This window comes from Platalea leucorodia (genome assembly GCF_965183815.1).
Source record: "Platalea leucorodia genome assembly, chromosome: 9".
NCBI lineage: Eukaryota > Metazoa > Chordata > Aves > Pelecaniformes > Threskiornithidae > Platalea > Platalea leucorodia.
In genome coordinates, this window is record NC_138831.1 from 39,526,767 (window position 1) to 39,542,784 (window position 16,018).

General features: G+C 40.1%; 1 protein-coding gene across 2 annotated transcripts; it reads left to right on the forward strand.

Moving 5' to 3' along the window:
• The first annotated feature begins 845 nt into the window (after nt 1–845).
• Nucleotides 846–12,353, forward strand: DUT (deoxyuridine triphosphatase). Of its 2 annotated transcripts, none has more exons than XM_082322375.1 (7): nt 846–929; nt 1,498–1,660; nt 3,224–3,315; nt 4,458–4,502; nt 10,392–10,466; nt 11,541–11,611; nt 12,061–12,353. In XM_082322375.1, exons 1-7 carry the CDS (start codon nt 923–925, stop codon nt 12,115–12,117), a joined length of 510 nt encoding a protein of 169 aa, XP_082178501.1. In that variant the 5' UTR covers nt 846–922; the 3' UTR covers nt 12,118–12,353. The 2 variants fall into 2 exon arrangements, with proteins under 2 accessions (XP_082178501.1, XP_082178500.1); XM_082322374.1 differs by lacking the exon at nt 846–929 and adding an exon at nt 1,061–1,107.
• Nucleotides 12,354–16,018: the final 3,665 nt, after the last annotated feature.

The window sequence follows — 16,018 nt, forward strand, 5'->3', positions numbered from 1 at the left end:
ACGCTTACAAATATCTTAAGGATGGGTGTCACGAGCATGGGCCCAGACTCCTTTCAGTGGTGCCCAGCAACAGCATAAGGGGCACTGGGCACAAACTGAAACGCAGGAAGTTCCATCTGAATATGAGGAAAAACGTCTTTGAGGGTGACAGAGCACTGGAACAGGCTGCCCAGAGAGGCCGAGAGTCTCCTTCTCCAGAGATATTCAGAACCCACCTGGACACGATCCTGTGCAACCTGCTTGAGGTGAACCTGCCTTAGCAGGGGGATTGGACTAGATGACCTCCAGAAGCCCCTTCCAACCCCAACCATTCTGTGATTCTGTAACTATGGGGGAATTTAGGGAAGTCTTTCATAGACAGGCTGGCAAAAGAGGCCAGTGAATATCAAAATCAAAGATAGTGAAATCATGTAAGTATTCTGCCCTGACTGAGAGATAACAAGAGAGGTGGAGCATTGATATGTCTTCCCATCTACAGCCTCGACAAGGAGGGGAAGCAGTTGTTTTCCTTTCATAAGGTAAAAGCTTCTGTCATCGCCTGACAATTTCTGAAGGCGGACACAGGTTATTTGCAGGAGGACGCAAGGCGGGACTGCCGGTACGCCACGCGTGTTGCCTCCAGCGCGACTTGGGCACGGGGCGGCGCCGCGGCCCCCCCGCGGGAGCTGCAGCAGCCCAGGCCGCCGCTGCCAGGCGCCTCGGCGCCGCTGCCCCAGCTCCCCGGCGCGGCCCGGTGACAGGGCCCGCGCCCCTCACGGTGGGCCCCGGCCCCGCCCGCCGCCGGCCGTGCAGCCGCAATCGTGTCCCCCGGCAACGCTGCGCACCCCGCGGGGTCCGGCCGCCGCTCGGCGGCACCGCCACCGCCGCGTCCCGCGGAGGCCCGCGGCGCCGGGCAGCCGGCGGAGGGGCGGCGCCGCGCCGCATGGCAGGTAGAGCCGGGCAGGGGGAGAAGGGGGCGCCGCCGCCCCCCGCCTGCGCCCCACGAGCCTGTTCCCGCCGGAGAGCGGGAGGGAGCGCCGGGCGGCGGGCCGGCGGCACGCTCCCTACACGGCGACGGCGTTATGCTGGCCTGGTGGCTCAGGCGGCTCCTGCACCCCCGCGGGCGCAGTAAGGGGGCGGCGGGGGGACCGGAGGGAGTACACACCGCCCGGCCGCCCTGCGGCCCGCCTCTGCCGCCGGCCCTATCCCTCGGGGGCCGCCCAGCCGCGACCACGAGGGGCCACGGGGCGCCGCGATCGGCGAGTCCCGCCCGCCGCCGGAGGCGGGAACCAGCACCGCCAGGGACCCCTCGCTGAGGGGCCGGGATGTCGGGCGCTGAGGAGGAGCCGGGCCAGGCCATTCTCACCGGGGAGGGGTGGCGAGGTGCTCCGCGCGGAGAGCGGCTGGGGAGGGAGCGGTTTCCCCCTCTGTTTCCGCCGCAGTGGGCCGGGCCGGTTTTCGCGGGCTTTTCCCTCTCCCCTCACAGCGTGTCTCTCTCGCCTTCCCGTCCCCGCTCAGCGATGCCCTCCTCCGAGACCGTTCTGCAGCCATCCCCCAGCAAGAGGCAGAAGGGCTCGGTGCCCGGGGACCCCACCGCACGACTCCGCTTCACTAAGCTCTCCGAGAACGCCTTCGCCCCCTCCAGGGGCTCTCCTCGCGCGGCGGGCTACGATCTATACAGGTGAGGGTACCCCACCCCGGGGAGGGGCCCACGCCACGGCCCGGTCCCGGGCGGGAGAGACGCCGCCGCCCCGCACGGTGAGCCCCTTAGCTCGGGGCTGTGGCGCGGCGAGGGCCCTCATGAGGCAGGTCCCCTTGCTGAGCAGAGCCCCCCGGAGAGGCTCGCCGGCCCTGCAGAAGAGGAGGCTAGAGCTGGCCTGTTCGTTAGCTCCCTTGCTCCTCCATCCCCCTCCCTTCATTTCCAGAGATCTGTGGTCCAGTCACGCTCTAGCACCAATTTCTTTAGGTAGCAATGCAGCCGTTGGCCAAAAGTCAGGCTTGACACATCAGCCTGAGTTGCTGGTGGTGCCAGCATTGACTGGGTGCCTTCCTCATGAAACAAAAAAAGAAATGATAGTGCATGTGGGCCCTTCTCTGCCAGTGCTTATGCTTTTCTGCTTTCGTCTTGGCTGATGGGTGCTGCCCGCTAAAGGAAGTTGTGGCAGTTTGATAATGCTCCTAGCCAGAAACCATGTGTGTTGCTGTACAGACAGGTTTTGGTTTGCCTGAACTGATAATAACCATTGTTCAAAGGTTTTCTCTATGTTCAGGAATATCTGCAGCTAGGCTTGTGGTTGTTTGCATAGTCCTTCTGTGATTCAAATACAATCACTAGTTATATCTGAACTCCACTTCCTCTAGCTTCCCTTTTTTAGTATTACTTAGAATAATCAGCCTGTCTTTTTCTTCTTTCACCTGACTCCCTTCCTGAAACTTTGCTTCACCACACATGACACTTTTCTTTTTTATTCCTTTTGTGTTACCAGGTTTGGTTTTGTTCTTGTTCCAGTGCTGCACTGTACACCTGGAAAAAGTCTGTTTCATAAAAAACCTTTCAGTGCTTCCCAGTCTTTAAAAATCAGTTCTTCATTAAGGCCAAGATATGCTTGCCTTAAAAAAGTACAACAGTCCCACTGTGGTATTGTCACTGCTGCCTTTCATTAAGCCTCCAGTTGGGTAGCTTCAGAAAGTTCCTAAAATCTCTTTAGTCTGCAATTCCCAACAGAATCATGTGAATTGTGAACTTCTGACCTGCTCAGGTGAAAAAACAAAAAAACAAAAAAACAAAAAAAATTATTGCCTAAAATTTAACTTAATAGATTATTATTTTTGATTACAACTAGTTCATCTGCTGTAGAAAGCTTAATCAGAAGACTGTGTTATCCTTAAAGTTTCTGCTTTTGCACAAAAATTGCACAACCCCATTCACCTAATGGTTAACTTAAAGTTAAACTTGGATTTTTTTTTGTCTATCTTACCAGCTAAAAAACATTTAAAACTAGCAATCTTAAGACTATGCTGTTCAAATGACACTACTGAAATCTTAAGCTAGCGCCATCAAAATGGGAATATTTTATGTTTTAGGATCTGCATCAGATTTTGCAATCTGTAAATTATTTCTCGTATAAATTCCATGGTATAAGTTCCCAGCAAGAATAATTCTAGGTAATTTTGTACCTTAAGTTGCAGAGAAGAAAGTTTTCAAAATATTCTATATAAACTAGTGTTTCTTTCTTTAACATAGTGCCTATGACTGTGTGATACCACCCATGGAAAAGGCTGTAGTGAAAACAGACATTCAAATTGCCCTTCCTTCTGGATGCTATGGTCGAGTAGGTAAGTAAACAGGCTATAGAAAGGCTGCGGAGTCATTGTAGAACAGGTTTGACACCATCTTCACGTTTAGATTCTAACTAAAGCTTTCGGAATTAGTCTACACAAAAAAGAGGTGTCACATGGCTGTGTGATTTATTAAGCCTTTGTAATAGATGTTTCTTGTCAAATACATTTGAGGTTTGGTGTATGTCAAATGACAAAAAGATGATTAGCAAAAATTTTCGTAATCTACATACAACTTCATAGGCTATGTAATAATTCATTATTTCTCTGTAGTTTCAGAATTTGAGTCACAAAGACCAATAGGTCATGGACATACAGAAATACACCCCTGGATGTTTAGAAGTTAACCCTGCAGTAAGAGTACTAGTGCAGTAGAATTTGACTATTTTTTGTGACAGAATACTTAAGAGAACCTGTTCAAGATATTTTGTTATATTTTGTGCATTCTTTTTCTGAATTATGTATAAATTCTTAAAGTAAAAAAAGCAGTAGCCACTCCAGTGGAAGAGTGTGATCAGAGTTTGCTGTGTCCTTTCATCTAAAAGGAGAATGCGTGTGCATTTCTCTTATCCCAGACAAAGAAAATTTTGAAGAGAGTAACATTTTAGCACCTCATCAAAGTAGGCTAAGGTAAGTAAAAAAACAAACAAACAAACAAAAAACCGACAAAAACCAAACAAACAAAACCTGCACACCATTTAATTTATCTGTGTGTAATATATCTTAGTAAATTGCTTGCCGAATATTGTTTTCCATTGTAACTTGAATGGATTGACCTAATAGTCTTTTGAGATTATTCCAAACCAGTGGTAGCCACCAAAAATAAACCAGGATTAGATAGTTGTCTGCTCCAGCTGCCCTCCTTGCAGAAACCTACTCTGCAATTGGTGGACTAAACAAAGATATTCTTGTATCACTTAAAGATTGTGATTTTATTGTAGCCTGTAGCAGCTGTTATTTTGTTTAATATGTACATTAACACTTACAATAGTTCCTGTAAAATCGTGTTTATTTTAGAAAGACTGTGGAAACAGTTCTTGCTGCCACGACTGTGCAAACGCAGTCTAACCTATAAATATTGTGTAAGAGTTTTAAGAGAAATAAATTATTATACTTACAAAAAAATTCTTGTTTTCTAGCACCGCGTTCTGGTTTAGCTGCAAAGCACTTCATAGATGTTGGTGGTAAGATTTTTGTTTTTACTAAGACTTTGTAAATCTTGATTGCAGAAGTGCCTTAATTTCACATTTAATATGTGTAAATAAATAATGCTAGCTTCACTTGTAGTCTGGCAAAATGAGATAACTGGGTAATACCTCAGAGAGCCACTGCATCATAATTATTTTAAAACCTGATGAATTATAAAAATATTACTGATTTTTTGAAATAATAACCGTATCATACTTTTGTAGGCAATGCCTGGCATAGAAGTTATTTTTTGGTTTAGGCTTTAAAGATGACTTTTTATATTCCGCTTTCTCCATTTTGACTAAACATCTATGTGTGATTCTTTTCAGTCTAGTGTAAGATGTGAATGAATTAAATCAAAAACATACAGATATTCTTTTACACAGAGAATATATAGTAATGGTATTCAAAAGGAATGATAGAAAGCACTGGAATACACTATTACTGTGGGTAGAATTGACTATTAGGATGAAAAGAGCTTTAGTTTACTCTTACTGATCAAAATGTAATGAATTATGTAAAGCAAATGAAATTTAAACTCGTAACTTTGTACATTAATTGACTTAAAAATTGAAAGTCTTTTGAAACAGAAATAAAACTAAAATCCCACTTTCTAGAAGTCTACTGTTTGGGTTTTTTTTCGTTCAGTACTAGCAACAGATTTGTTTTGAACAACAGGGTGGTGGTTTAAAATATTTTGAGCTTTTCTTTAATCTTGATTAGAAATTCACAGATACCTCTTAAAAAACAATTATTATAGGCATATCTAGAATCAGAAGCCTTCATGAAAGCATCACTGTCCTTTTGCCATATCCCTGTAACTGCAACATGAAGTAAGTGATGCTGAAAGTTCAATTCCTGTTTTGCAGCAGGGCCGATCAGAACACAGGCAGATTCTCTAAGTGTTGTATTATAAAATGGCATCTACATTGCACAGAAGTTCTCACCACCAGGATTGCTGTGGAGTTATTCTGAGCACAGATGTAACCACAGCAATTTAACTAGCACTAAATGCGTATTACGTTGTTCTAATTGTACAAGAATACAGTTCTAAGTTAACTAAAATGTTTTCTGCCTCCTAAAACCCTAAGGAATTGGTTTTTCTGGCAACAGATTGTAGTAAAAGAATCAAAAACTACATTTCTGATGTAATGACATAAAGAAGATGCATCTAATGGATACCTTCAAAAGTGCTGAGTGGCAGAGCACGTTTTTTGCAAGCACGTGATAATTTGAGTCATAATGGAAGTTGACAAGAAAAGCATGCTGAAAAGATGAGGCCTCTTCCTCTTTGCTAGGTTTTTAGGGTTTTTTTTTTTTTTTTTGTTGGTTTGTTGTTTGGTTCCGCCCCCCCCAGTGTTAAACAAAAGGGAGTACTTAGAAGACTGGTACTCAGCCTTTACTTGCTTATAGGCTTGGCTCTAGACGTGAGGAAGGGTGACTCTAGGCATCCGTCTCTTTCTGATGCCAAGCCAGCCAAAAAGCAAAGCAATTCCCAGTATAATTTAGAGCTGCTGCAGAACTACTTTATTCTCTCTGCTTTATGGCATATCAAAGTCTGACTGTGCCTGTGATACAGTTCTGATATCAGAGGTTAAAGGGGAGCATCTGTGCCAGCTTTGTCTTAAATAAGAATTGATTCTTGCATGTCTTGTTACACTAAGGTTTTGTAAGTGTTGCTGGGTAACACATAAAAGAGCACTAAGATGGGAATCAAAGATTCTCTACGCCCCTATGACTCTCTGTAGTATACATGGTCTATTATAGTGTGGTTCTTTAAAGCGACACTGCTGAAAAAATTTTTTTGTTTATGAAAAAATACATGTGCTCAGTAACAGTCTTTTCAATCTGAAAGTTAAACTAGGAAATACCAGAAGGCAACCAGAAGTGCTTAGCAGGATGACCTATGTTCAAATTTTAAAAAAGCTGACAGTTGACAAACCATGAGTAAAAACAATTACTGACAGTCAGTAGAGGACTTCTTATTAAAAAGAAAAAAAAAACAAAACAAAACCGAAAAAAACAAACAAACAAAAAAACCCAACCAACCAACCAACTTGTCCTGCAGAAGTACTTTTGTCACAACAAGGGCATTATCCATTTAAGTAAAAATACATTGCCAGAAGTCCTAAGGGTCAGGGAGAAAAATTGGGATCATGCATGAATATGTTCAGAATTCACATATGCTATGTGTGGATGCTTTCCCAACAAGTGACATGCCAAACTTCTGACAGAGTAAGACAGAATGTCAGACTGCCAATTCCAATGCATGATTTTTCCAAAAATCACTTAAATGATTTCCACCCAATACACATAATTTAGAAAAGTGCCTTAGTGCTCAGCAATGTATATAATTACTGCAACTTGCTGTTCCAGAATAACAGAATGCCAAGGATGTTAACGTGTTTTGCCAGTACGCCCAGTTACATAGAATGAGTTTGTGACCCCATACAGAAGGAAAACTGATCAGGTCTTCCTGGATCATATTTTGCTGTATCTTCCAAGGATCATATATTCTTTGATACAAATAGTGTAGTTTGAACTCAAAATCCACACAGCGGTTAAACTCAGTAAGACTATGTCAGTAGAGGTAGAATACATTTGAAGAGAAAATGATTGGTAGGGAATTCATTTCACAAAATCTTTACCCTGCTGTGTCTTTAATGGAATTTGAAATTACCTTGGTTTTGACAGTGTTTCAGTCACTCAACACAGCATTAGACTAATTGTTCTGGCCACAAAACATATTTTTAAATGTTATTTTCTTAATACATAACTTCAACTCTAATTGCAAGTTCTGTTTGTATCGGGTATGCGTTTAAGGACGAAGCCTGCTCTTCCTCTCTGCATCCTCTGGAAAGCTTTCATCCTTGGAAGTGTGAAGGAAGTACAATTCTTGCCTGCTAGAAAATACATCTGATACAATCTGTAGAACCATTACAAGGTGTTTATAGCTCAGCTTAGAAGATTACAGTGTTTTAGTGAGAGGGGGTTTTTTCCCCTCTAGTGAATAATACAAGTGATTAAAGTTTTCAGTGTTGCTGACTTCAGTTCAGCTACAGAAATATTCATCAGTCTTTGCCATCTTTAGTTGTCAGACAGTTTTCAAATCCTAGAAAGCCGGTCTCTAGCAGTAGTCAAACAGGTGGTCAAAAGAATTTGGTGTCTGTTCATAGAAGTACCTGTTTAGATGACAGCCTTTTCAACAAATACTTGTAAAATAAATTTCAGTGTCTATACATAAAGCTGAGATTGTGCTAATGCCATTGTTTAAACGTCAGGGAAGCCATCTGACTAGATTCCTTGTAAGTCGGTATAGATCCATTATAATACTCCTTTTCAGGCGGGGGAAGGTTTGAGGTTTAAAAAACAGTAGAAGTACTAACGTGCCACTAAGCTCCAGTCACACCAATACAAACTAAGTTTTAGATACTGTGGTGTTTTTTTTTTCTCTCCCAGAAAATAGCAGAACCATCTGGTAGATCAAAAAGCTTCATTAGCAGTTAAGCACTAACTAATACATCAAGTAAAATTTTTGTCATTATGTAGAAGTAAACTTGCTTTCTGTCAGAGATACGAAGGCCGAAAAGTTAATTTAGAATGACTTGAAGTAGCCCCAGTTGTTCTGTTCTATAAATTTTCTTCAGATAATTCCAGCAAAAATGTGACATGCAAGAGTTTCTTGCATGTATAAATCTAACCATACTATTTTAATTGGTACATTTTGTACTTATAAAAGCATAATCTCCATTTACATAGAATTAGTGATCTGTAGTAATCAGTGTTGAGTATTGTGTTATATCAGAGCAGAATGCGGTATTATAACAGAAATAAAACTAGCCCTCGTTATGTTAAATAAGCAAATTCCATTATCAATCTCTAATGCATAGCAATATCTATCCCAGCATATGGTCTAGAAAAACGTCGTCTTAGCTATACAGAAACACTTGAGAATGGTTTGTCAAATTAAGAATTTATCTGAAGAGCTAATGATCTTTTTATATGCATTTATGTGCATATGTACATCATTTTATGTGCCAAATACGAATTCTGGCTTTCAGCTCTGCAACTGATTGACTTATGTGAACAAATACACCAAATTAATGGGCAACAGACTGCAGAACTTGAGTGATGCTTGAAATTATTTGTGCTGCCATTACAAGTTTGTTGAATGTCTCTTTGTAATGCATCTACGTAGCAAGGACTCAGTGTCCAGTATTATATAAAACAAAGTATTTGCATAGCACTCTTTAGCTAACGCTTTGTGTCACCCCTGCTTTAGCAGTTATGTCAGGGCTCTAGATTATCGGGTGTTTTAAAAAGGAGGAAGAAATAGTACTTTGCTAGAAGTTAGAAGGCAAAATTTTCATATTATTGTGTTCTAGTTCAGCCTTTTTTGCTTATACACTTGATGTGTGTATAGGATTTGATTTTTAATATTTTAAGTATTGAATTGCAACATTGAACTGTGGTAGCAATTGTGCAAGAAAGCTCTGTGATCACCAATGTAAGTGGTGTACTGGAATTCTCAGTTTAACTGATGCGTAGTTGATGTTCTGAAAGCTGGTCTAACCTAAACCAAATAAACAGTACAGGACCTGTGCACGTAGCTTAGGTACATCAAGCTCTCTGAATTGACTGAACTGAATGCCACATTCAAGAATTTTTTAAATAATTTTTTTGATTCTGGAAAACATTCATGCACAGCAACCCCTATGTTTTGTTCACTGTTACTTTTGACCGTGCTCTGTAATTAGGGTCCCTTTAAGCAATTGCATGCAGTTAAATACCAGTGAGTCAGCTTGAGAACTGCATGTTTTTCTGAGTTTTCAGAACTCGGGGGATACTTCCAGTGTTACTAGCACCTTCAGCTGGTTCAGAAGCTGTTCAGAAATGTGATTGGTTTAACCCATAACATTACAAGGGAAAGAGAGCTGTATAAATACCTTTTTCACACTAGAACTAGTGCAGAGATTGTACAGTAACTATGGACTATATGTACTACAATATTTTCACACACAGCTGGATAAACTAAGGAAAAAGCCCTCAGTTTTCTATTCTTAAGTGTGTATGTTGTAGTTCAACATTAAAACTTCAAGGTATAGTCATACTACGATTACCTCTGGTGTTTATAATCTCCAAAGGTAGTACTTTTTATGTATGAGTCTGGGAATGTCTTGGAATTACATCTAATTTTAGTATTTTAATTATTTCTGCAAGTAGACTTCAAAATACATACTTTGGTCCACAGGGAAGCCCAAACTCCAGTTTTTCTACTGGAAATATGCCTTCTATATCCAAGAGAAAAACCCCAAAGAAGTAGAATACGATTATTTTAATGTGTATTGGTAGATAATCTCCTGAACTATGTAGTTAATACGGTTATATAAAATATAACAGCCAGCTTGTTTTACAGTATTTACACTTGAATGTAGCTGAATGACAATCAGTTCCTTAAAGCTTTAGTTCTGTTACCCTGCCTGAGATACGGGATTTGGATCTGTGCTAATCCATAGCTCTCAAAAAGAGTTAAGAACAGATTTCTGCTTGACACTCAAAGAGGTGAAGTTAGCAGAACAAATGGAGCCTGTATTTGGTACAGCTGTCTTGATTTCAGATGGGGTATTACAACTAAAATTAGTAGTACAGTGGTAAAACACTTCTTGATATGTGATGGTGTTTTTCAGTTCTTTTTGCAAGCTTGATTAGCATTTTTAGATATTTCAGTATTCTCATATATTGTTTAATTGTGCATGAGTAGTATAAAGGATGTCAATATAAGATACTGCAATCATCTACTAATCTAAACCTTATCTAACCTACTTATCTAATATACTGACAACATTTATTAACTGGGTATCCCTCTTAATTCTTTCTTATGACAGCTGGTGTTATTGATGAGGATTACAGGGGAAATGTTGGTGTGGTACTCTTCAACTTTGGCAAGGAGAATTTTGAAGGTAAGTGTTAAGCTTGGCAGGGCCTGTTTTCAGCCACCTGACTAGAAATGAGAAAATAATTTTTCTTTGAAAGTCCATGAAGAGCTAGAATTAGCTGAGAACATTTTTCTTCTTACAATTACCAAAAACATGGAAACTTAACAATGTCCTCTCAAGGAAACATGAAAAGATTCCACTCCTAGCAAATTAGGCAGCATGCAAAAAAATCCAAAACAAAACAAAAAACAACAAAACCACACCACCACCACAAAACCAAACCAAAACAAAAAAACCCTGCTTAGCTAAGTGTTAGATCCATGAGCTGTACTGAAGCACAACTTTGTATTAAGTTTCTGTCTTGCTCTGCAGAAAAAAATATTTAGCTGAGCATTATTTGAGATAAAAACTTCTCCAGGATCCTGGGAAACATGAGTAATAAAGATATGATTTTCCCTTAATCATGCTGTCTCTCCGTTACAGTCAGTTTTAAGCCTCAGGGCCCAGTTACAATGTTGTCAGTGTTTTTGCAGCCTTTTCTGCAACTTCACAGCACAAGCTTCTTACAGAAGTTCTGCGAACCAGATGGGTACTAATCGGAAATTTTTATTTCCTTTTATCAGTTTAGGTTCCTCCCCCCTCCCTCTGAAATCAGTTCCTGGGTCTAGTTCACAAAAGGAGCTACATTATACATACGGCTGTCTCTGAATCTCTGCGATATTTATGCATAATCATAGAATCATTTAGGTTGGAAAAGTCCCTTAAGATCATCGAGTCCAGCCATAAACCTAACGCTGCCAAGTCCACCACTAAACCATGTCCCTAAGTATAACGACACTTAAGATGCCGCAGTATGGCAGCAGGCGTGAGGGGGATGCTTTGAGCTGGTACTGCTGCTGAAACTTCACCTTAAAAGGACCAAGGACAAGTTTGTCTTAGCCTGTATTTTTCTGGGACTATTAACATCTGCTTAACTAAGTTTCAAATAAGTGTTTACACTTTAGTACATTCTGATACTCTTGAAAGGGGATTGTCTAAACTTTGTATTGATTATTCACCTTTTTTGAAGGAACTAATAATATTTTAACTTCATTGCAGTTAAAAAAGGGGATAGAATTGCCCAGCTCATCTGTGAGCGCATTTACTATCCTGAGCTAGAAGAAGTTCAAGTAAGTTGCCAAAAGAAAATATTTCTGCTATTTTCAATAATTAATTGTTTGAGATAGTTGTTTATAAGCTGAATTTTACGGTATAGATAAATACTTAGCTTTAAAACTACTTTCAATGTTAAAACTGCATAGTAGCATTGCTACCTGAATAAAAATCTTGATGCTTTGCATGCATTTACGTGGATTTTTTTTTTTTGGTAGTTTTCAGAGTTAACAGGTACTTGAGAAACACTTCAGTGTATACTAGAGACAGTTGTCTCACAATGTGGGATTTGTTTAAACTTGTACAAAAGGTATTCTAAAATGTCTCAATTTTTTGGTTTAGTTTCTCAGTTATAGCTATTGTTACAAGTAAATGTGCCTTTCTTTATGATAGACAATATCCGTTGTATAGAAACAAAAGGCAAGTTAAGACTCTAAGCCAACTTATCATAATTGATGTCTTTCAGGCTCTAGATGATACAGAACGTGGCGAAGGTGGCTTTGGTTCTACTGGAAAGAACTGAAAATTATTTAAATATGCTTTCTATATTTTTTTTTGTTACGCTACTCCTAAATTTTCATTTGAACTAGAAGTGGGATTTTGAGTACATAAAAAAAAAATCAAGTTTTATTCAGAATTCTCCATATTTGTCCTCCTGTCTTTTTATAGGCGGTGCATTCATCTGCATTATGGGGAAATGTGCATGACTGACTTGATTGATTAGTTGATGGATTATTTTTTCTTTTTAGATGTTCAGTGCTCAGTAACAACAACTCATTGTTTATGTGCTAATTATACTGTAATAAATTAAAAAATAACTTAATGATTTGATTTTATTTTACTCACTTAAACTAAAATGGCTGATTGTTCCTGTCGTGGTTTAACCCCAGCCGGCAACTAAGCACCACACAGCCACTCGCTCACTCCCCAGATAAGTTAAGTCTATCCCAGCTGACACCGGGACAGTTCCCTTGCCAGTTTGTGTTCATCTTCTGAAATCTATCTTTTATGTAGCTCAGTATTTCATGCCGAGAGCCTGTTTCATACAGAATCAGTGATAATACAGGTATCGATATACACTTCCCACTCTGACCCCTAAATCAGAATAAGGCAAAGATATTTAATATTGCATCTTCTACAACGTTGTGTTTCTGTTCAAAGCTAAAGTTCTGTCTTTGATCCTTAGCTGATCCTCAAACAGCCAATTTTTCAGCTTGCTATTAACAGAGCAGGCAATACAATGTTTGAGCCAAATAACACAAGTCATCTGGAAATAACTTCTATATAGTAAATAAATGCTACAAAACATGCTATTGAAATATTTGCAGACAAATTCATTTATAAGTTACTGTACGGAAGAAAGATTCTGAATTATTGAAGAAGTGCATGAATTGTTTTTTTCAGTTCTATTTTGACCAGTTAACGTAGAACCCTTGGAATCTGTCCTGAACCTGATTGTTTCTTTAAGTGTGGAAATCTCTTAAATGACTCAAAAGCTTTCAGGTGAAAGAAGATGCACACAAGAGAAGGGACAAAAAGGAAAGAATCTTGAGTATTTTGCCACCTTCCAGAAAGGAATTAGAAAAGGCTCTGAGGCTCTCAAACATAATTTTTTCTTTTTTCCTGCAGCTGTCTGTATTCTCTTTTTAGATTTTCTTAGCTGAAAGGTCACAGGTATGAAATGCTGTGCTTTAAGTAGTGACTCAGCAGTGGAAAGGTAGGCCCTTTTGTAGACTAAGATGTTCTCAGCATTCTTCTCCTTGGTAGTCTCAGGTCATAATAACCCTGTTGGTATTAGTTTCACATCCTTGTCTAGGACTAACCATTTTCAGTGAAGTAGGCCCAAAATATTGCACATTTTATACATTTTACCCCTCCCCTTCCCCAAGGAGCTGGAAAATAATGTGTAATATGACAGCATTCGCACTCCTTCAACCACGGGATAGTCATCACATTGAGTTGGCAGTGCTGAAACAGTAGTACATTCATCTTTGACTAGGGTAGAAGTCTTTCCCTCCACGTGCATGATAGGCTTATCAGTCCCTTTTTTCCCCCCCTACACCCTTATCACAACGCTGTACGTGCATCTGTATACCCAGACCCTCGTAAGCGGGCTCACCGTGCAGAAGCCTATTTTAAGCAAGAAGCACATCATGCCAATGAAGTTGTAAGTGAATTGGAAAAGCTGATCTTGACATGAAGTTTCTTCCGTTCTATAACCTGCCAAAAAGGAACTTCAGTTACCAAAGGCTATTTAAAGGTCTTAAAATAACTATGATCCTTTTGTGTAAAGCTGTTTCTTCTTGTTGGACTGTTTTTGCTGCTCCTCTTTTCTTCCCTCCCCACCCCCCAAAGCAAGAAACTAGGAGGGGATACAGGGATGCAAGTCCTTTTTCAAAGATGCTGCAAGACGATCTTGCTTGGAACAGCAACCTATAAGGAAAAAGTGTAAGTTTTGTTGATACTTCTATTTTGTTGTACCTGTTGGAAACTGATCTAATTTCAATTTTTGAAAGTAATACTCCAGATTCTGAGATAAGAAGGAATAGTATTTGCTAGAAAAAGCACTATCTCAGAAGCTATCTCGGACACATGAGGAAGAAACACAAATTTACAGATCCATGCCTGCTGTAAGTTGTCCACATACAGACTGTCATCTAAGTGTCATTACCAAAAAGGCTCACTTATTTTGAAAAATGGTATAGTTGAGTTCCTTTTCATCATTTCTCAATACTTATCTAGAGAAGCATGTAATGAGTTTAAGATTACTGCAAGGCTCTTCCCAGTAGGACTTTGGAAAAGTCTGTCTATCTGAAAGAACAGAAGTGTTTTCAAGCTTTTGAGCTCACCTCTGCACTGAACTCCTCCCAGTGCATCAAACTATTGCACTAGGATAACAAATTCGGATAATCCTTTCATAGTGTTGGCGTTTTGCTTCAATACGAGTGGCAAATCTATAGAAGACAAATACTTCTAGTCAGGCAACAAGAGTTACATACCAATGTATTGAAAGTTCTTGAGGTGATACTTGCTACTGCAGACCAGGGCCTGTATTGAAACCTGTAGAAACTTTTTGTGTTGGTAGTGAGCAGAGAATTCTTACAACAGTATTTGATACTTTCTGGTTCAAACCACGCTTCCTACATCTCCCCCCGCCCTCCTTTTTTTTTTATTAATAAAGTCCTACAATTTCATTAATATGAAAAGCAATACCCTCCTAATTAATGTTCTCTTTTCCCATTAATATTACCTATGCTACGAAAGTATTTTATCCTGGTATCTGGCAAACATACACAGGAGGCACAGAACAGTATCTGTTGCAGAAGCTAGTTTTTTTAACTTCCCCTGGCTCCTACTTGTGCAACTAACCCTCTCCCTATAAGCAAGGGGAAGAAGATAGATCAGCACTTCTTCAGCAAGGTTTAAATTTCCCTCTTTATAATGGTACATTTAAGCTTTAATTAGCACATTTGATCCTGTTTTAAACAAAAATCAGAATGTTTAAGAATTTTTATATTAGCAAAAGGAGAGAGGACTGGGAAACACGTTGATCTTGTTCATTACTTTGTCTGAGATCTATCCTTCTGCCTAAATTAACTAGTTGTAAATTATTTTTGTAATTCAGTGAAAAAGTGGCTAAGCGTGTCATTGACGGAACAACATGCTTGAGCAAGTAACCTCATGAGAAGCTAGACGCTAGCATGCATAGGTCTTACTTCTATCCAGACAGATTCATGTCTCCAGAACCTGTCGCCGAGGTGTGATCCGCAGGGCTCACTATAGGTGTGAAAACGCAGAGATGTAAAGCTCCAAAGTAAGCCCAAAGTATAATGCTGTTTGCAAAAACATGAAATGAAAATTACATTAAATAAAAATTATGTTGGGTTGCTCTCCATTATCACCGAACAGGTTCAGACAAAGCTATTTCAGTTGAGATTGTCAACTACTGTTGTAGAAGGGACATGTTACCTCCAAGAGGAGTTACCTAACGCTTGGGGAACGATCCTGTGGAACGTCCTCTGTGTAAACGGAATGTGGAGCTTTTATAATGGAAAATAATTTGTTGGGAATCCTCATCTACAGCAGAAAATGGCTTTTTCCTGCAGGGAAAGGAAAAGGACATTACTAACTAACAATCTGCCTCCTTTCTTGTAGAAATAGATTTGACTTTTGTTGCAAATAGAGAAAATCTGGCTTTCAACCCCAGGTGAATTTGGAGGAGAATGCTAACTTTTGAATTCAGATGCTTGGCTCCAGATTCACTCCCATGGTTTGGGTTCTGTTTTGAGATCCGAAAGGGTTCTATTTTCTAATTTGGACAGAAATACATATGACAACTTGTATTTCCTTACCAAGGCAGAAGCTCATAAGCTGATGGGGGCCTTGAAGGAACAGGTGATCATTAGACAGTTCCTACCATTTGA